The 22,046-nt window shown below is 54.8% G+C and overlaps 3 protein-coding genes across 4 annotated transcripts in view; all 3 read left to right on the top strand.

The window, feature by feature from the left end:
- Positions 1–2,628: 2,628 nt before the first annotated feature.
- On the top strand, positions 2,629–8,500 carry SLC26A6 (solute carrier family 26 member 6). Its single transcript, XM_074151685.1, is given in 20 exon segments — positions 2,629–2,904; positions 3,253–3,410; positions 3,730–3,869; positions 3,968–4,078; positions 4,351–4,523; positions 4,617–4,781; positions 4,908–5,060; positions 5,243–5,325; positions 5,422–5,569; positions 5,674–5,787; positions 5,894–5,971; positions 6,104–6,199; positions 6,321–6,427; positions 6,519–6,588; positions 6,762–6,854; positions 6,959–7,066; positions 7,620–7,805; positions 7,923–7,977; positions 8,272–8,393; positions 8,477–8,500. Coding segments are annotated over 20 exon segments (2,460 nt in total).
- A 613-nt stretch (positions 8,501–9,113) lies between these two features.
- Positions 9,114–18,427, top strand: UQCRC1 (ubiquinol-cytochrome c reductase core protein 1). Of its 2 annotated transcripts, none has more exons than XM_074152876.1 (13): positions 9,114–9,225; positions 9,702–9,842; positions 10,322–10,408; positions 11,404–11,533; positions 12,338–12,536; positions 13,150–13,229; positions 13,374–13,489; positions 14,011–14,154; positions 14,892–15,052; positions 16,043–16,128; positions 16,607–16,695; positions 17,247–17,322; positions 18,193–18,427. In XM_074152876.1, exons 1-13 carry the CDS (start codon positions 9,154–9,156, stop codon positions 18,255–18,257), a joined length of 1,446 nt encoding a protein of 481 aa, XP_074008977.1. In that variant the 5' UTR covers positions 9,114–9,153; the 3' UTR covers positions 18,258–18,427. The 2 variants fall into 2 exon arrangements, with proteins under 2 accessions (XP_074008977.1, XP_074008975.1); XM_074152874.1 differs by having other exon boundaries at positions 9,154–9,274; positions 9,706–9,842; positions 18,193–18,422.
- Positions 18,428–20,300: 1,873 nt separating this feature from the next.
- Positions 20,301–22,046, top strand: part of COL7A1 (collagen type VII alpha 1 chain) — a 41,764-nt gene continuing 40,018 nt past the window's right edge. The window contains 1 exon segment of the mRNA XM_074151684.1: positions 20,301–20,308. Within this exon segment, the coding sequence (XP_074007785.1) occupies positions 20,301–20,308 (8 nt within the window).

The following is a 22,046-nucleotide window of genomic DNA, read 5'->3' as shown; positions in this document are numbered from 1 at the left end:
AAAGCCTGCCGGCCCCGGGTGCCAGGAACAGCTGGGCTCCTTTGTGCTGCCCATCTTTGCCTTCGTGAACAATCTTGTTTACATGTTTTTCTCTGGCTGCGCAGCACCGGAGCCCTGGCCTGTGCCTCAGCCAGTGCCATGTTACCCCCTTGGCACCCCAGTGGGTACCCACGTCCTGTCCCTGCCATGCTGTAGGGCCCACTTTTCTGCCAGATTGGCACAAGAGTGCTTTGTGTTGGTGCCAAACAGAGAGCAAGTGACAAGTGCCAAAAAAGAAGAGGGCAGCGGAGCCGGTGTCAGTCCCCACAGAGCTGGGGCAGGCAAGAGGCGCAGGAGTCAGTCTGTGGCTCGGTCCCTGATTGTAGTGCCGTGGCCTGGGCTCTGGGGAGCATCCTCCTTGGATTTAGGTTTGGGTTTGTTTCTTTGGGGGGTTTGGTTGGTTTGGTTTGGTTTTTTTTTCCCCTCTCTCCATCTCCCGATTCTGTGGGCAGGGAGCGGGGAGATGCTCGTGGCCCCCCCCGCCCCAGCTGTGTAAAAGTGTATCATGGAAGCGCCAGATTTGGAAATAAAAGTCTATAAAACAGTGCTGGCCTCTCTGCTATCTCTCCCTGCACTCGGGAACCATAGCTGGAGCTGCAGGCACAGCGCCTGGGCTGGAGGCGATGCTGGGAGGGGGCTTGGGCAGGAGCTCACAGCCAGCTTCTGGGCTGAAAGGGGGTCACCGTGCCCTGGGGCGAGGTGACCTCAGGTGCTGCCAGTTGCTTGAACGTGGCTGTGTCCAGGCCAGGTCACCCAGAGATGGGGTTGGCTGCAGTGGTTCTCAGTGGCCCTGGCCCTGGCTGACAGGCACCACGATGGCTGTGGTTAGCTATGGACCCTCTGTGTAGTGGCAGCCGGCACCCCTGGCCAGTAGCCTGGGTGAGGCCAAGGGCAGCATAGCTGGGCTGCGGGGAAGGAGAAGTGGAAGAAGGAAGCGTGATCCCAGTGCCCTCCGTCCCTTCTTTTCCTGCTGCTGAAGGGGAAGGAGCAGGTGAGCAAAGGGCAGTATTGATCCATGGCACCCTGAGCAAGGGTCACCACTGATGAGCTGTAGACCCTCTGTCCCTCACAGGCTCCCTCCTTGGTGCTGGCCTGAGCCTGACCCAGCACAGGGCAGCCCTTGAGCACCAGAGGCTGGGATCATTGTGGCCCCTGGCTAATCCCACCTTGGTGGTGCTGGGTGGTCCTGTCCTGCAGCTCTTCCCAAGGCTGGCTGGGGGTGAAGGGACAGGGAGGGCTGGAGGGGGGCTGGGGTGGCCGAGGGGGAGCCAGCCCATCTGGGGGTGCTGGTGGGGGGCTGGAGGTTGGGGCACAGGAAGCAGCAATAAGGAGGCAGTAAATGGCACCCGGCATTATCAGTTGCTGCCAAGCAGGAGCCCTGGGGTGGCCTTTGCTTCCATGCCAGGTGAGCAGATAAACAACAGGGAGGCAGCCACCACGTGTTGGCGCCTGTGCTGGCATCTGCATGCCGCTACCTGGCCACCGTGGGACTGATGGGCACGGTGGGGGTGCAGCCCCACTGCTGAAAGGCAGCTGAGTCGTCCACATGTGGCTGCTGTGGGACCCAGGTCCTGCGAGCCAGGGTGGCCACAGGCTGCCTCCCCCTCAGCCAACAGGGATGGGAATCAGTCTCTCCAACCTCAGAGAGTATGGTCACCACTCGTGCCACACAGCAGCCTCATCCCACCACCCAGGGCACCCAGGAGTTCCAGGTGCCTGCCCTGCCCACCAACTTCACCCCTCACCCTGGCACCCATCAGCCCAGCCCACGGATGCCAGCATTTCCACTGCTGTGTTCCTGTGGGCATGGGCCAAGCGTGACTCAGCCATTCTCTGAAAACAGTGGTGGTACCATATCGTGGTGGAGCCCAGGAAGGTGCGATGGGTTCAGCAGAGCTCCAGTGCTCGCTGGGGACCTTTGGAACACGATAACGGCTGGGTCCCTGTGCTGGGATAGAGTGGGACAGTCCACAGGGCGCAGTACTCCCGTTTGCAGCAGGTAAGCAGTCCCCAGGGAGGTGAGTGCTGGCAGCCCTTGGCAGGAGGTTGGCACCAGGATGCGCCAGAAGACCCCTGCCCTGCACCTGGCACGGGCACTGGGGCATGGCGGGAACCTGGGCACAGCTGTGGGCCAGCAGCTGAGGCTGGCCAGGAGAGTCCTCAGGATGGGATGGCCCTGGGGACAGCGGTGACAGCCCTGGGCCACAGCTGGGGGCGCCCAGCACAAGAGGGCAGTGGGGGAGCGTGGTGGGTGCCACAGAGCAGCGGGGCTGGGAAGCAGGCAGCTCCTTGGCAGGGCAGGAGGCAGGGCAGGAGGCAGGGACTGGTGTCTCAAAGATCACGAGCAGTTATTAATAAGAGGGAACAGAGCATGCACCAGGCTGGCGGCACCTGACCGGCTGGGGCACAGCAGGTAGGAGGGCTGGGGGCAAAGCAGGGACTTGGGCTGGCACAGCCTGGGGCACCACACGAGTGGATCGCGGGTCTGATGGCAAGTGGATGAGCATCTCAGGACTTAGCTGGGCGAGCCTGGTGGGACGGTGGCACCTCTCAGCTTAAGTCCTGAGCAAGGTCCGGCTGCAGATCCGTATGGAGACGCATCAGTCCCACCATCCAAAAGACAGACCCCGTCCCAGCCCCACTCCTCCCTGCCCGTGGGCTCAGCCTGCTCCGCAGCGCGGGGGGCTGGGGAGGGCGCTGGTGGAGAGATGGCGAGCCCGTGACGCTCGCCGGGGATTGACATTCCTGCTCCCCTCATGTGTAAAGGGACAAAGTCTGCAGACGGGGCTGTGGGGTGGCTGGGGCTTTGCTCGGTGGCTGTGGTAGCTGCTGCCCTGGCTGCGCTGTGGTATGTGGAGAAAAAGGGTGGTTGGCATCGAGGGGGCTTCTGCCTGGGTGGCCCCCACCCATGCACCCCGGCGGGGCGATGGGGCTGGCGTGGGGCAGGAGCGGGCAGTGCTGGTTTCTGAGGCCTCGGCTCCCCCCCTGCCCCCATGCCGGCTCCCGGCCACTCTCCGGTGCGAGCTCCTGCCGCTGCTTCGGGACTCTCAAAACTCAGCTCACCCCTGGCGTTGGGGCCGATCCTGCACACCTGGCCAGGATGGGATGGCTCCGTGAGGAGAGCGGGGCTGCAGGAGGGGCTGCATGGTGGGCAGGGCTCTGGGTGTCCCCAGCTGTGGGGACGTGGCTGAGCAATCCCTCATCTCCCCACAGCGGGCCAGTCCTCAGGAGGGCCAGGTGGCCACGGCAGCAGAGATGGCGCTGAACCACCGGGTGCCCCACAAGGTGCTGAGCGAGGCTGAACTGGAGGAGGTGGCGCAGCGGAAACCTCCCACCAAGCCCTCGCTGCGTGGCTGTCTCCACAAGACCAGGTAGGACTGTGCTGGCCAGAGAGATGTGTCTAGACCCCCCCAGGCACTGTGCGCCCCAGCCCTGCTGCCACAGGGACCCCAGCTCTGGCTGTCTCGGTCTCTGTGACAGAAATGGTCCAGACCTGGGGGTTGGTTCCCTCAAGCTCAAACACTCTTGTCCCTACACTGTCCTCCTGCCTGGAGGGACACTTGGCTCCAGCAGCTGGAGCTGGGGGTCTGGTGAGACCCATTGCTTCCCATGAGGCCCTGTCCACCCCCGTTGATGTCCCCAAGCTCTCATGCTTGTGCTCATCCCTGTCTCCTGCTCCTTCCCTGCCAGATGCTCAGTCTCCACTGCCAAGTCCCTGCTCTTCCGGTTCCTGCCCTTCCTGACCTGGCTGCCCCGCTACCCCATCAAGGACTGGCTCCCAGGGGACATCGCCTCGGGCTTCAGTGTGGGCATCATGCACCTGCCCCAGGGTAAGCGATGCCATGCCCAGGCTGCCAGGGGCTCCTCACAGGTGGGGGGCCAAGGGCTTGGCCATCCATGACATGTCTCTCTGCTCTACCATATCCAGGACTTGCCTATGCGCTGCTGGCCGGGCTGCCTCCCGTCACTGGACTCTATTCCTCCTTTTACCCTGTCTTCCTCTACTTCTTCTTTGGGACGTCCAGGCACAACTCTGTGGGTAAGCTGAGGGACCACGTGCTCCCACAGGGATGGTGGGGAGGAAGTGAGGATGAGGGGATGAGCCTTTATCCATGGCACAGCATTGACACATCAACGGGCTGGGGGGGGAACCTTTCTTCCCTTTATCCACCAAGAAGGTGGTTGGCCATAGCAGACCCAAAGTGCAGTGGGCGTGCTTTGAGCCCGGCCCAAAGGGGGAGTTGCCTGTGGACCTCAGAGAGGTCCTGGTGCTGACCTTGGGCTCCCTGCCCACACCCTGCTTGTCCCCAGGCCCCTTCGCTGTTATCTCTGTCATGATTGGGAGCTTGACGGAGTCCCTGGTGCCCAGCGAGAACTTCCTGGAGTCTGTCAATGGCAGCAACATGACGGTCAATGAGGAAAAGAGGGATGCTGCCAGGGTGGAGCTGGTGGCCACCATCACTGTCCTGACAGGCATCTTCCAGGTAAAGGGCCCCAGCCTAGTCTGGCAGAGAACAGGGAGCCATGGTACCCCAGGGCCGCAAGCTGTGGGTCACTTCTGCCACCTCTCTTTCCAGGTAGCCCTTGGCCTCCTGCAGTTCGGCTTTGTGGTCACCTACCTCTCAGAACCGCTGGTGCGTGGCTACACCACCGCTGCCTCCGTGCATGTCCTCATCTCCCAGCTCAAGAATGTCTTCGGCATCTCCCTGGGCGAGCACTCGGGGCCGCTCTCCCTGTTCACAGTGAGTGGGGGCTCGCTGCTGCCCAGGTGCCTGGATGCTCACCTGTGGGGCACATAGAGGCCCCCAAACACTTGCAGGGGAGGCATCTGCTTTCCTGAGCCTGTTTCCTCCTCCTGTGTCCTCTAGACCTTCATCGAGATCTGCCAGAAGCTGCCAGAGACAAATGTGGGCACCCTGGTGACATCCATCATTGCCATGGTGGTCATCTTCATTGTGAAAGAGCTCAACCACAAGTTTGCTGCCAAGCTGCCCATGCCCATCCCCATCGAGCTTATCACGGTACCCAGAGCTGCCCCAGCTCCCTGTGGGGATGCAGCCATGGGTGGCCCAATCCCCTCCAGGGTGGGGAGGGGTGGGATGAGGTGCCTTGGCGAGTGCTGCTCCAAGGCATGTGTCCCCTCCTCCTCCACCATGGTCCCTGCACAGGAAGACCCTGCCTCACTCCAGTTATCCTCCCCCAGATTATCGTCTCCACCGGCATCTCCTATGGCGTCAACCTGAATGCCAAGTTTGGCATCTCTGTGGTGGGCAACATCCCCAGTGGGTGAGCAGTGCCAGGCCATGAGGGTGTCTGAGCTGGGGCACTGCTCTGCCCACAGGACCCCCCCTTTTGAGCCCTGTCTCCCTGTCTTGGCTGTAGGTTGAAGCCACCCGTGGTCCCTAACTTCAGCCACTTTGGGCAGGTGGCAGGCAATGCCTTCGCCATTGCTGTGGTGGGCTACGCCATCTGCATCTCCCTGGGCAAGATCTTTGCCCTGAAGCATGGCTACAAAGTGGACAGCAACCAGGTGATGCTCGGATGTGCAGGGCCCCTTCCTCGGGGGAAAACCAAGCGTGTTCTTGCATCCAGGGGGAGGCATGGTGCTCCCCCACTGCTGCTATGTCCCTGCAGGAGCTGATCGCGCTGGGCTTCTGCAACTTCCTGGGTGGCTTCTTCCAATGTTTCGCCATCAGCTGCTCCATGTCACGGAGCCTGGTACAGGAGAGTACAGGGGGCAACAGCCAGGTGGGTCTGGGCAGTGCTGCCTCCCTCTGTGGGGCTGGATGGGGGGCAAGGAGCACAGTTAGTAGTGGGGGACTCACCCCTCACATCCCACTCTCCTTCCCCCCAGGTAGCTGGTGTCATCGCATCCCTGGTCATCCTGGTGACCATCCTGAAGATCGGAGAGCTCTTCTGGGACCTGCCCAAGGTATATCAGGTCCCACAGCCTCTGTGCCGTGTCTCACCCCCGTGCCTGTCCCACGACAAGGTGGTGTGGCAGGGGAACAGCCAAGGGCCCCCCTCAGACCTGCCCTCATAGCTGCAGGGACTTCTCTCCTAGGCCATCTTGTCTGCCATCATCATTGTCAACCTCCATGGCATGTTCAAGCAGTTTAAAGACATCCGCATGCTCTGGAAGTCCAACCGGGTGGACCTGGTAAGGTGCTGATGGGCCTGGGGGCTTTGCTCTGTCCCTGGAGAGGGTTTCTCCACCCTCCCTGAGGCTTGCAGATGCTGGAGAGGAGGCTGAGCTGCACCTGACGGTGTCCCCCTTCCAGATTGTCTGGGTTGTGACATTCCTGGCCACCCTCATGCTGAACTTGGACATCGGCCTGGGGGCCTCAGTGGCCTTTGGGCTGCTCACTGTCATCTTCCGCACCCAGCTGTGAGTATGGCGGGGTTGGGGCCAGTGCTGTGTCCCGAGGGCAGGGGAAGCTGCCCATGGTGACCTCAGCCCCTTGTTCTTCTCCCCACAGCCCCCACTACTCCATCATGGGACGCATCTCTGACACCGAAGTCTACAGGGACGTGTCTGACTACCAGATGGTAACAGCACCAGGGGCTGGGAGAAGAGCTGCCTGCAACTGGGGGTGGTGGTGGTTCAAAAGCACCCCCAGGGGCTGTTTGCTGGGGAAAGGAGCGGGGGGCACTTTGGGGGAGGGAGGGAAGGGGAGCAGGGGGCCCCATCCAGGGGTAGTGCTCTCCCCATCTGCCCCCAGGCACAGGAGATCCCTGGTGTGAAGATCTTCCGCTCCTCCTCCACCCTCTATTTTGCCAATGTGGAGCTGTATGCTGAGGCTCTGAAGAAGAAGGTAGGAGAGCCGCCAGACCCCCTGGTACTCCCTGTGTCCCCCTGCCTGCCCGCACCAGGGTGGTGGTGGGGCACCTGGGGACACAGCACTGCATTGTTTCGTAGAGCGGCATCGACGTGGATCGCCTGATCAAGAAGAAGGCAGCGGCCCTCAAGAAGCTGAAGAAACAACAGAAGAAAGCAGAGAAGGAGAAGGCAAAAAGGAAAAAGAAGGTGCTTCCCTGCTGCAGGGGACCCTGCCGGTGTTACCCTGCACCATCTCCCTGCCTGGCCCTGGCCCTCCCACCCATGCATTCGCTGGGCTCGGTGGCCCATGGGGTTCACGGTTCGATCTGAGGCCACTGGGTTAGAAGAAGCACTGGGGCAAAACTAGGCCACGGTGTCACACCCAAGGTCCATGGGGAAAGCTGGGCCGTTAATGATTAAGTGTTGGAGCCAGTGAGTGATTAGCCACCTGGTGAGTTAATCAGAATTAAGAGCAGGAGCAAAGGCTGACCTGGCGCCAGCTAATAAGCCCACCTCTGGAGACGGTCACTGGGGAGAGGGGTAGATCTTGAGGAATCTGGGAAGAACCCAAAAGCAGGTGAAGGTGCAAGGGAGTCACCCACTCCCATGGCCACCCACTGCCCCTGCCCTGGCCCAGCCAAAGAGCCTTGCCTGGCCCCACTGCGCTATAGGGCAGGGCGAGCGCAGGGGGAAACACTGCCCAGCCAGGGGTGCCGCCAGCCCCCCGTACAGTGAGGCCGGGTCTCCTCCCCTCTCCCAGGGCGCAGAGGATGGGCTTAATGGTCCAGGAGTGTCAGTGATCGAGCTGAGCGGGGCAGAGGGCAGTGCACCCCCTGAGCCCACCTTGCACACCCTGGGGCTGCCCCAGCCTGACTTCCACGCTGTCATCTTGGACTTCAGCCCTGTCAGCTTCGTGGACACTGTCTCCATCAAGATCCTGAAGAATGTAAGGGACCAGGGGAGCAGACAGGCCAGCAGCCTCGCTGGGGGTGTCCCAGGGAGTGGCCTGCTGGCTGCTGCCTGTCCCTCTTCCTGGGTGAAACGTATTTTCTGCTATTTGCAGATCTTCAGGGATTTCCGTGAGATAGAAGTGGACGTGTTCATTGCCTGCTGCCCGGGTGAGGTGGCCCTGCAGAACCACCAGCCCCTGCCGGGCATGCCCACCCCTTCGGGATGCAGCCACTGGCCTGGGGCTTCGCTGCCCTCCATGGTGTCCCCATTGCCTGGGTTTCCCCTGGGGACAGGTCACGCAGGTTGTCCCAGGGATCCTGTCTGAGTCCCGCAGCCCATTGCGAGGCAGCTGGATCCCTGGTGAAGGCCTCGGTGCCCCCGCAGCACAAGGGGAGGGAGGCTGCTTGGGGTGGGGGGTTCAGACGGGTGCCATAGCTTTGGACGTTTCTCCCTCCACACAGCGCCCGTCCTCGCCCAGCTGGAGCGGGGCAACTTCTTCAGCTCGGCCATCACCAAGCACTGCTTCTTCCCCTCGGTGCATGACGCCGTGCTCCATGTCACCGGGGAGCAGCGCCAGGCCTCGGTAAGCACCTGGCCTCACCGTCCCCATCACTGCCATGCAGGGGGGGGGCAGCCAAGCCGACCCTCCCTGCCTGTCCCCCTTAGGTGGACCGCAGCACCAGAATGTAGCCCTGCGAGAGGGGGACGTCTCCCCACGGAGCCGGGCGGACGAAGGGGGCTCTGCCGCCCCGATGGCATCGACTCACCCACCCTGGGGCTCGGAGGCCTTGTGCCTCCACCGGCCCCTCCGGACTTTGGGAGCTGGGGCCCTGCCCCGGCCGTGAGCCCCCGGTGTGACCCCCGCAGGCCATCACGCCGAGGTGCCTGCCGGGAGCCCCCGCCGTGCCCCGCCATGGGCCCGTCCCAGGTTTGGGGGGCAACGGACGGACCCCCAGACCTGGCCAAGCGCGGTTGCTGTCGCGGATAAAACCCTGTGGCGTTACTCAGGCTTCGATTTAACACATTTTCTTCAATAAAGGTGACGCCACGCCCTTCTCTGCCACTTTTTCCTCTGACCCGCTCGGGGCCCATCGAGCGACCCCTCTCCGGTCCCTCCCCTGGCCTCACCCGCCGCCGCGCCCTCCCGCCACCAGGGGGCGCCGCCGCACGCCCCACCGCCCCGTTTGCGCATGCGCTCCCCTCTGCCTACGCCCCCAACTCGTGCGCATGCGCATCTCTGGCTGCCGCTCGGCCTCGTGCGCATGCGCCGTCCCTCCCGCACGCCCCCCTCGGTCCTGCGCAGGCGCGGTGCGGCCCGGTCGGTCGGCGGCGGCAGGGACAACATGGCGGCTTCCTCTGTTTGCCGGGCGGGGTGTGCGGTCGGACGGGCCCTGTTGCGGGGCTCTCGTCCCTCCGTGAGTCACCGCGGCGGGGGAAGCGGCGAGACGGGTCGGGGGGAGGCCGGTGAGGGAAGCGGGAGGCCTTGCCGTGCGGTGAGGCTGCTGGGCCCAGCCTCCCGGCCGGCCGGGAAGGTCACGGGGACACGGCGGCCGGTGCGGGGCGGGCGGCCGTCACCATGGAAGCCCCTGTCTCCGGAATGGGGGCGGGCCGGGCGGGGGGCAGCGGTGGCTTTCATCCTTTGCGGGGCTTGCTGGCGGCCTGCCGTCCTCTCCCGTCCTTCGCCCCGGTACTGGGATTTAACTGGTTCATGGGACTCTTCCCTGGGTTTTTCGACCTGCTTGAAACCTTTGCCGCTGCAGAGGGTTTCCAACCCTCCGGTTAACAAGCAGTGTGCAGTAGGAACGCGAAAGCAGAGGTATTAACGTGAAAGCGCTCGTCTGGCCTAGCTTTGGTCAGCTGTGTGCCCAGCAGTCTGTGGGGTTTTTTTCAGGCAGCTTTATTGACTTTGACAAGGAACCGAGGTGCTGCCACCTATGCCCAGACACTCCAAAATATCCCTGAGACCCAAGTCACCACTCTGGACAATGGTCTCCGTGTAGCTTCAGAGGAGTCCAATCAGCCAACGTGTACGGTAAGTTTTAGATAGGTTAAGGGCCCACCTTGGAACAGTCAGCCTTGCCTAGACTGTAGCTCGTTTTCCAAAAGTAGCAAACCTCTGTTTGAACTGAAGCTTTTGACAGAGATCCCTACCCCTTCTCTTTGTTAACTGGTGGGATTAATGTAGCAGTAGAAGGCTTAGTCTGGCATAGTGTAAGTCTGTAGTCCGGCTTTCATGCCCTACAAGTTTTCTTAGCCTTATGTTGTTTGTGTGAGCAGTGAGTGACCAGTAGTAGTCATATCTCTGGTAAAACTAGGCTTTTGCAAAGCTGCTAGGTAAAAAGCCAAAATGTCTATGGGAAACAGTGTATGGTGCTTGTTCTTATTTTGGTGCTACTAGTGCTTTGTCTGTGGAGGACACCTCTTGTCCCTGCTCTTATATCTGTGGAATGAGGCTTGAGCAAGCTGTTTGTTTTCTTTTCTAATATGTGTAGTTGATGCTTTTGCCATTAGGTGGGCGTGTGGATCGGGGTGGGGAGCCGCCATGAAGATGAGAAGAACAACGGAGCTGGTTACTTCCTGGAGCACCTGGCCTTTAAGGTGAGGAGGTATGCTGGGTCTGGCACAGGGCTGCATGGAGAGCTGTTCTAAATATTCACTTGTATATTGCGCTCTTGCTTCAGAGGCTGTAGCTGTTAAGAGAGTGTAAATCAGGTCATCTGAGTCCCAGATACCTTTTGAAGTTCATTTTTATACTGTGTGAAGTATCTAGCCTATGTGGTGCTCTTTGCATATGCAGCAACTTGCAAGCATGCGTGAATTAAGACAACTCTTATTTAATAGTTGGTATTTCCCCTTTTAAAGGGAAAAATATTTTAAATAACAAGTGAGACTGAGTCTTTGACGCTGCAGTTCCAATCCCTGACTATCTCAGCCACCGTGTAGCGTACATACAGGACTATGTTATGAAGCATGTTTCTTCAGGTTAGCAGGCAGAGCTTAAAGCATCATTACCTGTAGCCATTTATTTTAATTTGTTTTTCTTAGTGGACCAGCCAAGTTTAGAGCCTACAGCTCTTACTTTTCTAATAATGTGTCTGCTGAGCAGTCCTAGGGCAGAAGGCATCTAAACCTGGGAGTTGCTGACTCAAGTCCAGCCTGTGCCATCATAAGCAACTACAGCATCTGGCTTGCTCCTTAAGAGATGAGCTGTGTGTTAAAGTAGTTTTCTGCTCCTATTCTGGCTTCTTCTGAATATTGCTACATGAGTAGCTAGAAACCTGCTTATTTTTGGTTTAGGCTTGTTCTTGGTTTACTTCCACTGATGTCACTTCAGCCACTGTTGTCTCTTAGCATAGATCTTCTCTTTCCATGCTGGGTTTTTGTTGGTCTTTCAAAATACACTTCAGCCATCCTTTAGTTAGAGTAAATAAGCCATGTTTTAAATCTCTTGCTTTCTGCACTTGGTCTTGGCTTTCATGAATCATGTGACAGGTTTTATTGTTTTAGGTCTTTATTGTTCTTTTCCTTGCTTTAGTTCTACCCAAGAGGGGAATCTGTTCATTTCATAATTGTGTTTACTTGTTTTCTTTTAGGGCACAAAGAAGCGTCCTTGCGCTGCCTTTGAGAAGGAGGTGGAGAGTATGGGCGCTCACCTGAACGGGTACACCTCGCGTGAGCAGACTGCCTATTACATAAAAGCCTTGTCCAAGGACATGCCCAAAGGTAGGGTAGCCAGCGGGCAAAGTCTCATTCGGAGGTTAAGGATGAAGCGAGCATGTGTGCTTGTGTTTTTCCCCCACCAGCGTCCTTTCTAACAACAGAACAAGGCGTGAACTTGTAGCTGAGCTAAATTGGAGATTCTAGTTGGTAGTTGAAGAGAGCACTGCCACGATGGGTGCTTCAAGGCTCCAAGTTCATGTGTTCCTAAAACCAGTGTTGCAAAGCTCTTGTTATGTTAGGCTGCACTATATTGCCAGGAGAGAGAGGGGGGGATTCAGTAGCCTGTGGCTGTTTTATGGAGCTGAGAAACTGAGGTCAGCGACAGCTAGTGTGCCAGGAGTGCTCGGTGCAGCTCTTGCGGGTGTTGCTTGTGCTCTGTGCTACCATGTGCAGACTCCTCTTTGGGTGGGTTTTGTCCAGAGATGCTGATTACAGTCAGAGCTGTGGGCCCTATTGTGGATGTGGGCTACGCTGTAGATGTCACAAGTTCTCTATAAACATTCAGCATGTTTCTGCAACAATACCCTGTTACTGACATGCTTCCCTTTCTGCAGTTGTTGCCTTTTCCACTGGCAGCGATGAGCTGGCAAGCTGACTTGGAGACTTCATGCTTAAACAGTGTTGTTTGTCTCTCTGGTGCTGTGGGAATGGGTAGCACGCATCTCTGTTACATTACATCCACTCCCCAGTGTGGTTTGTTGCTCGGTCCTCTTCTGGTGCCCTTGCTGGCTGTGTGTCTTTTCTCCTGTCAGCAGCACTGGGTAGCAGTCAGGCAGTGGGATTGCTAACGTAGGAAATATGTTGCAGTTGTAGAGCTTCTGGCTGACATCGTGCAGAACTGCGCGCTGGAGGAGTCTCAGATCGAGAAGGAGCGTGGTGTCATCCTTCAGGAGATGAAAGAAATCGACAGCAACTTGATGGATGTTACCTTTGATTACCTTCATGCCACTGCTTTCCAGGGAACTCCACTGGCCCGCACTGTCGAGGGGACCACAGAGAACATCAAGTGAGCAACAGGCTGGATGCAGCTCGTGGGTTCAGTCCTTGGGGTGCACGGCTGCTGCTTCTCAGCAGTGGTGACTGCATGAGGAAACCAGTCTGTGCACAGAGGTGATCTGTGCCATGGGCTTCTTGTTGTGTCTTGACTCTGTTTTCTCTGTTAGTGCTGGTGAAAATGTAATGCTGCACGCATTCTTCTCTAGGATCCTCCTCATCTAAGATGTGAGGTTGGTAGGGCCAGGTTGAACCTTCTCCCACACCTGTCAGTTCAACACCATTAGAGAAATTAAGAGCCAGTAGTGCTCATTAAAGCGGTGGCCTTGAGCCTACACACTGTTAGGATACTGGTAGCTCAGTGACCAGGGTCAGTGCTCTATTCTGTATTGAAGTTTATCCTTAACTCTCCGCCTTGGCCACTATTTTCTGTTCTATGTGTTTAGGAATTAGAGGACAGGGAAAGCAGGGACAGTGTAGTCTTCCTTCTAAAAAGTATTGTTACCCCACAACTAAGAGAATCAACAACAACATTGCTGTCTCTGCACTGTGAACTTGCTTCTCTTAAGCCTCTCATCCCTCCATCTCCAAAATGCTGATATATGAGGTCTCTCTGTTCTTTCTAGGCATCTGACTCGGGCAGATCTAGCTTCATACGTTGATACTCACTTCAAGGCACCTCGTATGGTCCTGGCAGCTGCTGGAGGTAAGTTCTAGATCCTTGTGGTTCTTGGAAGCCTGGGTATTTTCAAGCTGGTGATTGGACCTGTGTAATGCATCTCTGATGTAAAATCAGATGATTTTGTTAAAGCTGTTTATGACTGCAAATCTGTCTCTTTCGCATTGCCAGGTATTTCCCACAAAGAGCTGGTAGATGCAGCGAGGCAACATTTCAGTGGAGTGCCTTTTACATACAAAGAGGATGCTGTGCCTGCCCTCCCACGCTGTCGCTTCACTGGGAGTGAGGTAAAGTTGTTTTGATCCCGAACAAAACAAGCAGCTGTTGCCAAACTGTTGAATGAATGTGAAACCAGTTATAGCGGCTTCTGAGAGGAAAAAACTGTTTGTAAATCTTGGAGAAGCTGATGAGACAGCATCTTGGTAGTGCCTCCATGCTCTGTTCTTGGGGCTTATTTCCCCAACATGTTGCCTTTTAGAACTCAGATGAGTTAGGAACATGAGGCTGTTGCTCACACCTTAGTGCTTAGTGACATGGTTTAGTGATGGTTTTTTCATCAGAGTTAGGTTGATGGTTGGACTAGATGATCTTAAAGGTTCCTTCGAACCTAGACAATTCTATGATTCTATTATCGTCTGCTAGAAAACTCTTACCAGAGCAGCTGGTTTGTGCTCAGTAGTGCTTGAGACTATGTCATTTCACTGGGATATTATCAAGTCCTCCAGTTTGTCGGCCTGGCGTCACAGCAGGCTGCAGAGAAAGCCACAGTGCTCATGCAGTTCTCCCCTGTTCCTTGATGACTTTCTAGATCCGTGCCAGAGATGATGCTCTGCCTGTTGCCCATATTGCTCTTGCTGTGGAGGGGCCAGGATGGGCTGATCCAGACAACATTGTCCTCAATGTGGCTAATGCTATCATTGGACGCTACGACCGCACGTTTGGAGGTGGTAAGGTAAGAGGCTTATGACTGTGATAAGGAGCACCTGGAGCCTTTTAATATGAACTGTTAAATATTAGGGAGACCCTGGGTGAGTGAGCTTTATGGGAGGCTGTCGTGGTTGGCTTCCAGCTGTGAAGTGGCTAGGATTCTGGAAAGTAAGATAGAAGTGCAATCAAGGCTAATCAAGGTGATGCTGGGAGATGAACTGAGCCTTCTCTGCTAAGTTTGGAAGAGGTTTAGCCGATGAATTCTCAGTGGCTTATTCTTGTACTCACAAACTAACCACTCAGTGGGGGCGGTGATGGAAGCAGGACAGAGTCGTCTATAGTCTTATGCTGCAAGCTTGCCTTACCACTTCAAAGCAGGTGGAACTTGTGAAAAACCTCAACATTACATCCATTCTTGTCTGAAATCTGTCTGGTCTGCATAACTGTTCTAAGCCCTGCTACTGGGAGACCTTGCATTTCCCATTTTCTCCCACTCCTACGGTGGTATGCGTTCCAGCTCCTCATCTGCAGCTGGGAAAGGAAATGCTTTTGCTGGATGGGCTCTCAGGCCATTGTCTGTGGCTTTTCCACCAGCAAATCTCATCTGTTGACCACATGAAGGTCCTAAATTAAGCTCTCCTTCAGCAAACTGTTCCGCTCTGTCTTGTCTGTGGTCTTTGTGAAGACAGCTCAGCTGGAAAGAATTTGAGCTGTGAGGAAGCTGTAAAACTGAAATGGCTGACAGTATCTCCTTGTTTACAGAATCAGTCCAGCAGGCTGGCTACGCTTGCTGTGGAGCATAATCTCTGCCACAGTTTCCAGACTTTCAACACCTCTTACTCCGATACTGGTCTCTTTGGTTTCCATTTTGTTTCCGATCCTCTGTCCATAGATGATATGATGTATTGTGCTCAGGGGGAGTGGTAAGTACAACTTTGGCAAAAGTTCCTGTTTAAAATCTGACCTTCTTGTGGGATACTGAGCTCATGGGGAGCATATTAGCTCTCCAGAGAGCTGTGTTTCTTTATGAACTTCTTGGTAGCTCACATTCTGGTTAAGTGATCCTATAAGTGGTTTCTGAAAATGTTTTGAGGAGCTATTTTAATCCCGTAGGACTTTTCAGGTCTTTCATTCATGCTTCCAAGTATTAGCACTGAGGCTTTGGGGTTTTTTTGATATACAAGTGAGATTATTCCTTAGAGACAAGGCTTTACCAGGTGCCAAAGAGGTGTCTCTCCATTGTCTTGTTAAGCCTGAGCAAAGCCAGCAGAGTTCCTGCCTCTCAGACTGTCGTGGCTGATAAATGCCCTGCTGCTGGAGTCATGCCAGCGTTTGGGGGCCTTCTGTTTATACGTCTTACTGTATATATGTATATCCCACTAATGGTTTGAGGATACATCTTGAGATCTGGAGCTGTGCTGTGTATGGAGCAGATGGAGTTAGCCCTTGCCCCAGAGATGTTGCAGTTGGCAGGGGAGGAAGGGATTTAGCAGCTGGAGTCCAAGCAGGCTCTGTGGAAATGCCTTGTTCTTTCAGCATCAGTTTCCATAGCAGCTTGCCATGTATGGGAATAGCTCACACGCCTTCCTTCTCTTATGTAGCGAACCGCAGGCTGCTTGCCACTGTGCCTGACGGGCAGGCTACAGCCGGCACCGGGGTTGCTTAGGCCTTTGCGAGTGTGAGCTGCTGGCTGATATCCCCTGCCTGTAAGCTTGAGCTCTTCCTGCTGCTTTTCAGTGCTCCCCAGTTCTTAGCTGCTCTGCAGTGATAAAGAATGAATCTCAAGCCCGCAAGACAAGCGGTGGTGATAATAACTCATTTCTGCAGAGGCTTGGGAAAGGGAGGAGCTCACTTTGTGTCTGATCAGACAAACACCTTTAAGAGCTTTAGTGGTCTTTCCATCTCCTCTCCAGGATGCGTCTGTGCACTAGTGCCACAGAGTCAGAGGTGAAGAGAGCCAAGAACTATCTCCGAAATGCCATGGTGGCTCAACTGGATGGTATGTTCTGGTTTATGGGTTGACCACTGTGCAGCTTTCAGAGGGTTACCCCTTAGGACTTTCCTGGGGAGCAGGAGCTCTGCTAGACATAGCAGTACTGCTGGCAGGCACTGGGCAAAACTTCCTTTCCCCTGCTCTGCATCCTTCCTGCCATGTCAAAGCAGCTGACCCCAGCCTGCTGTGCTCCAGGCTGGCTCTGACTCTGTAAACTTCTAGTTATTATGTTGTTAGAGTAAAGTTAGAATCACGACCCTCAAACAGGTCTGCCTTGGCTGTAACGCTTTGGGAGACTGGGGAAGCGGTCTTTGTATTGCTTAACCTCTGCCAGAGCTGCTCAGAGTGGTAACTATGGCTGGTACTTCATTAGAGGCCAGTTTAACGGCTAGAGTTTCTTCTGTCTGCTTTGAATGATGATCAGGCTGTGCAGTTCTGGAAGGCTTTCTGCTGTGCTGACCGTGTGGTTATCTTCAACACCTAGGTACTACCCCAGTGTGTGAGAATATTGGAAGCCATCTCTTAAACTACGGCCGCCGTATCCCTCTGGAGGAATGGGATGCCAGGATTGCTGTAAGTGTTCTTTTCTTTTGGTTGGGGTACCTGAGCGTGGGTGATGTCAGCATTTTCTGGGCTTAGTTTGCTGCAGTGACATGGCACACACCCCTTAGTCAAGCTGCCTGCAGTCCAGGCAGTCAGCTCACTGATGCTAATACAAGTGTGTCAGAATCTCTGGCATAGACTCAATGTATCTTGTGTCCCTGTGGCTGGGTGTAGTCCATCCCGGAAAGAAGGCATACGCCTGTGTTAGGCAGCACAACTTGAAATTCCCGTAACAGTTTCCCTAGAGGTGACCAGCATCTAGTTTGTGTAATTCTGCAGCCACTGTATCCCTTGGAAGAGTTCAGATTTTGGACTGCCATGTCCTCTGTACCCTTAGAGTGTGCCGTGTAGAACATCGGCCCTCCTTGCAGATGAGAGCTGCACAGTTGATACAGATGGCTCTCAAGGGTCTGACAGTATCTCTCTAATGATCTTGATATCTAAAGGCAACAGTAACTTCCAACTCTGAGAAATACAGGTCTGTTAGAAGGGTCGTTAATTCCTTGTTTGATATTTACTAGGCCGTTGATGCAAGAATGGTGAGAGAAGTCTGCAGTAAATACATTTATGACAAATGCCCAGCAATTGCAGCAGTTGGTAAGTAGTACATGGCAATTAGTACACCATAGCTCAAAAAACAGGTAGGGATCAAGAGCTGCGTGGAGGTGAGCTGCAGGCACTTCTCGTGTGTGTCTGTTCTGGCCTCCAAACCACTCTGGTTCTTTGCTGGTATTCTCCTACCTCTGCACATTAGATGTGCCAAGGCATGTTTGCCAGGAGATGGAACCTGCAGGTGATGGAGATGCAGTGGCAGCAAGCTGCTGGCTGTCCTCCCACCTCTCTACTTGCCATGGAGCTGTGACTAAGACTGGGAGTCCCATAGCTGGGTGTGGGCCCAGCAGCGTCTGCCAGGTGTCCTTACCCTGGGGTCATGGTGGTTTACATAAGGGAAGTGAAGGGACCTGATTCTCTTGCGCTGCTCTGGCATGTCTGTCTGGCCAAGGACAAATTCCTCTCAGAAAACCTGCCTGAGCAGCTCAGCTCTGCTCTGCTGCCTCCCTCCTGTGTGTTGTGGATTCCCCTCCTCTGTGCAGCTGTTTCCTCTGGCCTTCAAAGTGAAGCAGCTTGGAAAAAGGAGAGGGGTTTTGAGCAGGAAGTTGGAAAGAACTATCCACAATCTCAGTGACTTGGTGGCTCCCTGTATTTCATACCTGTATGTAGAGCTCTACTGAGCATTGTGGAGCTGCATGAGAAAATAACTTATTCTGAGGAAACAAGTTAACAGTTTCTCTGTCAGACAATGGTATCTGCTGGTCTTCCTGTGCAGGTTTGAGCTGTAGTTGCCTGGTTTTGTGCTCTGGATAGTGAGCACAGCCTGCTCTGCCACCATCTGCTTTAAGACCATAGGAATCTGCACAGGGATTTTAACTACATCTCCAATGACTGACTCTTCTTCTGTTCACCCAGGTCCCATTGAACAGCTCTTGGATTACAACCGTATCCGCAGTGGCATGTACTGGGTCCGTTTCTAGGAAGTGTCCCCGCAGGTTGGAAGTAATGAAGCTGTGGACTGTGACAGGTTCCCTCTGGCACTGTCTTGTGCACCAGGGGCAAGATGAGTCCCATCAAAATGGCTGTCTTCTCGGTGTTAAATGTATAAAAATAAATGTATCCTATATGGAGTTGGTTCTGCTGGGAGTCAACTGTGTCTTGCTGGGTTGTGCGTGTAGACATTGTTAATCTTGCCAAATTGGTGAGGTATTGGTCAATCAGTCTTGATTTGTCAGGGCTTATGCTAGAAACTTGTCTGTGTGTCTGTCTGCAGCCCCGCCTCCTCTGTCTTGACCTGGCAGTGTCTTCAGAGCTCTGTCTTTAGGCTGGTTGAAGGTAGTCTTTCTGCCGGTATGAGGCTGCCAGGGTACCTCTAGCTGTTTCCACTGTGCCCTTCTGTGCACACAGCAGCGTGGTCAAACTTGGGCTGTAGCGTTGCTGTTTGTAGAGACCTAAGAACAAAGGGCCCTCAGCTGAGGGGGACCTCTGTGTTCTCCTGTTTGTCAAGGAGATCAAAATGTATCTGTGAAAAAGTGGTCTGCTTCCTGTCCCTGGGATGTGGTGGTAGTGTTTCTGGCCTGGCTGTTTGTGACACCCTTGTTGGAGTGACTGTCTCTGTGGAGGGGCAGTTTGTGCAACCCCTTTCTCCCTAACTGGTGAAGCTGGTGACAGCCTGGCCTTGCCTGCTGATGTCTCAGTACAATTGTGGTGGTTATCTCTAGCAGAGTCAGGATGGTGTGAGGAGGTGGAGCTGTTGCTAAGCAAACATCTTTCCAGAGCCTGTACGGGGATATGTTACCTCTCATCTTAAGCTTGCTTGTTACCTGTAAACCAGCTTGATAATGAGTAGAGATTGCTATGGAGTATGTTGGGTTTTGTCTACACGTTCCTCTTGCAGATGATCCAGTCCATCTCAGCTATGAAATAGCTGAGAAGCTGCTGCCTGAAGTATAGGGTGACCTGGCCTACAGCTGGAAGATAATATCTAGGTCTGAGTAGTTGAAAGAGCTACCCAGCCCTTCGTGCTTTTTCTGGTGTTAATCTGGTTGTTGCTCCATTGTCTTGCTTCTGGGAAGCTGGAACATGGAACAGAAAGGATGAAACTGAGCAAGGGGGATGGAGAAAAGCTTCCCACCAGGTGGCACTAGTCTGTCGGAGCTACCTTTGGAAGCTGCGAGGTACTCCTCTTTAATTTTTGTCTTTGGGATAAATCTCCCTGGGATTCTCGTTTAATTTCCAGGTGCTGCCCTGGCAAGTGGGATTTAAAAATAGTGTAAAAGTTTCTAGGAGTTAGTCATTACACTTGAGACTAATCCAGTGTACTAAATCATTTGTGCTGAATCTGGATTCTTGATGAGAGAGTCAGTGTGTCTGAACTCATTGCTTATACTAGGCAAGTTTGAAACTGTTAAATGTTCTTGATGCAATTTGGGTTTAACTATCGTCGCAAGCTCTGGCTCGTTACAAGTGCACTGAGGGCTGAAAAACTAAACAATCTCACTTACGCCTCAAGCCTTGTGGAACCAGTAAATGGTTCTGTCTTGGTTTTGTGACTACAGTCAGACTGTAATCCTCTTTTGTCTTCCATTGCTACATGTTTCCCCTTCCCCCAGGTGAGCTTCCAGGGTGCTTTGCAGTTGGTGAGAAATACAAGGAAAGGGATATGTACGTCCTTGCTTTAGCATTTCCTACAAGTTTTCTTCTCTGGAGGTATCTGCATGGGAATGGTTGTTCTCCTTGAGTAATTCCCCAGGCCCTCCTGCACTGCTTTGTACTAGGAACAGATTCAAACCCCTCTGTGACAGCTGCTTTCCATCCTGCCCTGTTTCTCTGCCAAAGCAGCAGGCTGGCTGCGCTGAGCAGCGTGCTCCCAGTGCTCCAGTGAGGACTGACACCCGCTCCCTCCTGACCAGGAGGCTGCAACTCTGTGAGGGTGGCTGGTTTATGCAGGGTTAGAGGGCGTTTTGTAGGTGCTTTTATCCATGTAGAAATCTGAGTGTCTGGGCTGATCCGGTGTAGGAACCATGCCCTGGTGAGTGGCACTGGGTGCAGGGCAGTGTTGGGTGCCCACAGCCTGGAGTCAAGGCTGAACCGTGCCCGGCATCATCTGGCTGCTGTTCCAGTGGCACTCTGCCTTGTAGTGGCTGTCGTGTTCGGGTGCTGGGGCAGTCTCTGCTTCCAGAAACGTGGGCGTCTCACCAGCTCTAAGAATTGAAAGGTTTGCGATACCATTTTTTGCTTGGTAAACAAGAAACAGCCAGGCTGGGGATCTGAAAGGTGGGGAGGGGAAACCTATTCAGGAGTGGAGAGTGTTATTGCTTGGCAGAGACACCCGTACTCGGAGCTATAGTGAGGGGCTTGGGAAGTGTAACATGGAATTAGTGCAGAGTTGTCAGGCATTTGGCAGCTGAATCCCTTGGTGCTGGAGGAACTGAAGCTCTGATCTTGTTTGCAGGTCTTTTGCTGTTTGAGCCGTAGGGGTGTGTTTCTGTTCCTCCACCGGAGCAGCCTCAGTCCAAGGGAATCCAAAATGGGAAATTTCTGGCATGGTGGAAGTGTTCCTACCTCAGTGCTTTTCCCGAACCTTGGAAAATCGAGATCTTTTGCTGGACCTCTCCCCTCCCCTTCCTGTGGTTTCCGCTGCTCAGTGAAGGACAGTGGCAGTGCCAGAGGAGGGAGTTGGAACCATCCCTAGAACAGGGCAATTTCACTGAAACTGGAGATGGCCTGGGTGACCTAATAAATCTGTTTCCTGGCTCCCTGGACAATGCAGGATTGTTCAGCGGGGCTCTTTGACCAGTCTAGTTTTCAATGGCTTAAGTGTTTTGTTTTGCTACTTCACTTGGAAGGTTACTTGGGATCCCATTAGACGGTGATGATAAATTTAGTCTGGTGTATGAACTGGCCTTTGCTCCCTCCCCTTCTGCGCAGTGTGAACTGTCTTGTCCTCTCACGGTAAAGTTCCCTCTTTGAAGCTCGCACCCTCTGCCTCCCTCTAGGCAATTGCTTGCCCTCTCTGACACCTTGCCGCTCTGTCTCTTGGCTGGAAGAGAGGATGCTGTGCATCCTTCTGTGCACCCAACGCAAGGCTCTGTAATGCCACCCGCACAGCGCTTCAGTGAGTTTTTTTCCAGCATACAAAGCTATTCCGGGTACATTAAAATCTAGCAGTGGGAATGGGCAGTGCTTGCCAGTGCCCTGTGCTGGGTGCTCCAGGTTTCCCTGGTCTCTAGCAGGAGAAGCTGCTGGTACCCCCAGCGTGGGGCTGCAGGGCCAGGGCAGATGTACAGGGTGGATCTGCTCGTGGAGCAGGCAGCCCCTTTGATATGTGAGCTGCTTGTTTGGGATCCGGGCGCTTGCCAAGAGAGGGGCCACAGCAGCCAACTGTCAGTAGTTGCCTCACCTGAACTAATTACCCCCCCTGGAAAGTACAGTTGATACTAATCATAGGTGCTGAGCCAAGCTTGTCCTCGGGGAAGCAGGGAGCTGCAGAGAGGCTTTCACAGAAATGAGAGGCTTGGAGCTGTGCCGCTCTTTGGTGCCAAAGAGCTTTTGGGAGGAGAGCCCACAGCCCTCCGGGCCTGCTCCTCTACCCGCTCTCCTGCCGAGGCTGGTGGAATATGGCAGTGGGAGCCATAGGTGGGCAGGGTTTAGAAGACAGGGCAGGAGAAGCGCAGCTCTGCTGGTGTCTCCTGTTGGCAGATCCTCACGCTGCTTGGACCCCTTGGTGCAGGGATGAACCGAGGTGTCGGCACCACCTTGGCCAGCCC

This window comes from Numenius arquata, chromosome 8 (genome assembly GCF_964106895.1).
Source record: "Numenius arquata chromosome 8, bNumArq3.hap1.1, whole genome shotgun sequence".
Lineage (NCBI taxonomy): Eukaryota > Metazoa > Chordata > Aves > Charadriiformes > Scolopacidae > Numenius > Numenius arquata.
Note: the sequence above shows the minus strand (reverse complement) of the source record. Positions and strands in the feature narration are given on the sequence as shown.

Excerpts from the sequence above, each read along its gene's own strand:
- UQCRC1 (XM_074152874.1), top strand. The coding sequence starts at position 9,154 with ATGGCGGCTTCCTCTGTTTGCCGGGCGGGGTGTGCGGTCGGACGGGCC. Across the intron at positions 11,534-12,337 it reads GTCCAAGGACATGCCCAAAG|TTGTAGAGCTTCTGGCTGAC; the intron begins GTAGGGTAGCCA and ends AATATGTTGCAG. Across the intron at positions 16,129-16,606 it reads CATGGTGGCTCAACTGGATG|GTACTACCCCAGTGTGTGAG; the intron begins GTATGTTCTGGT and ends TTCAACACCTAG.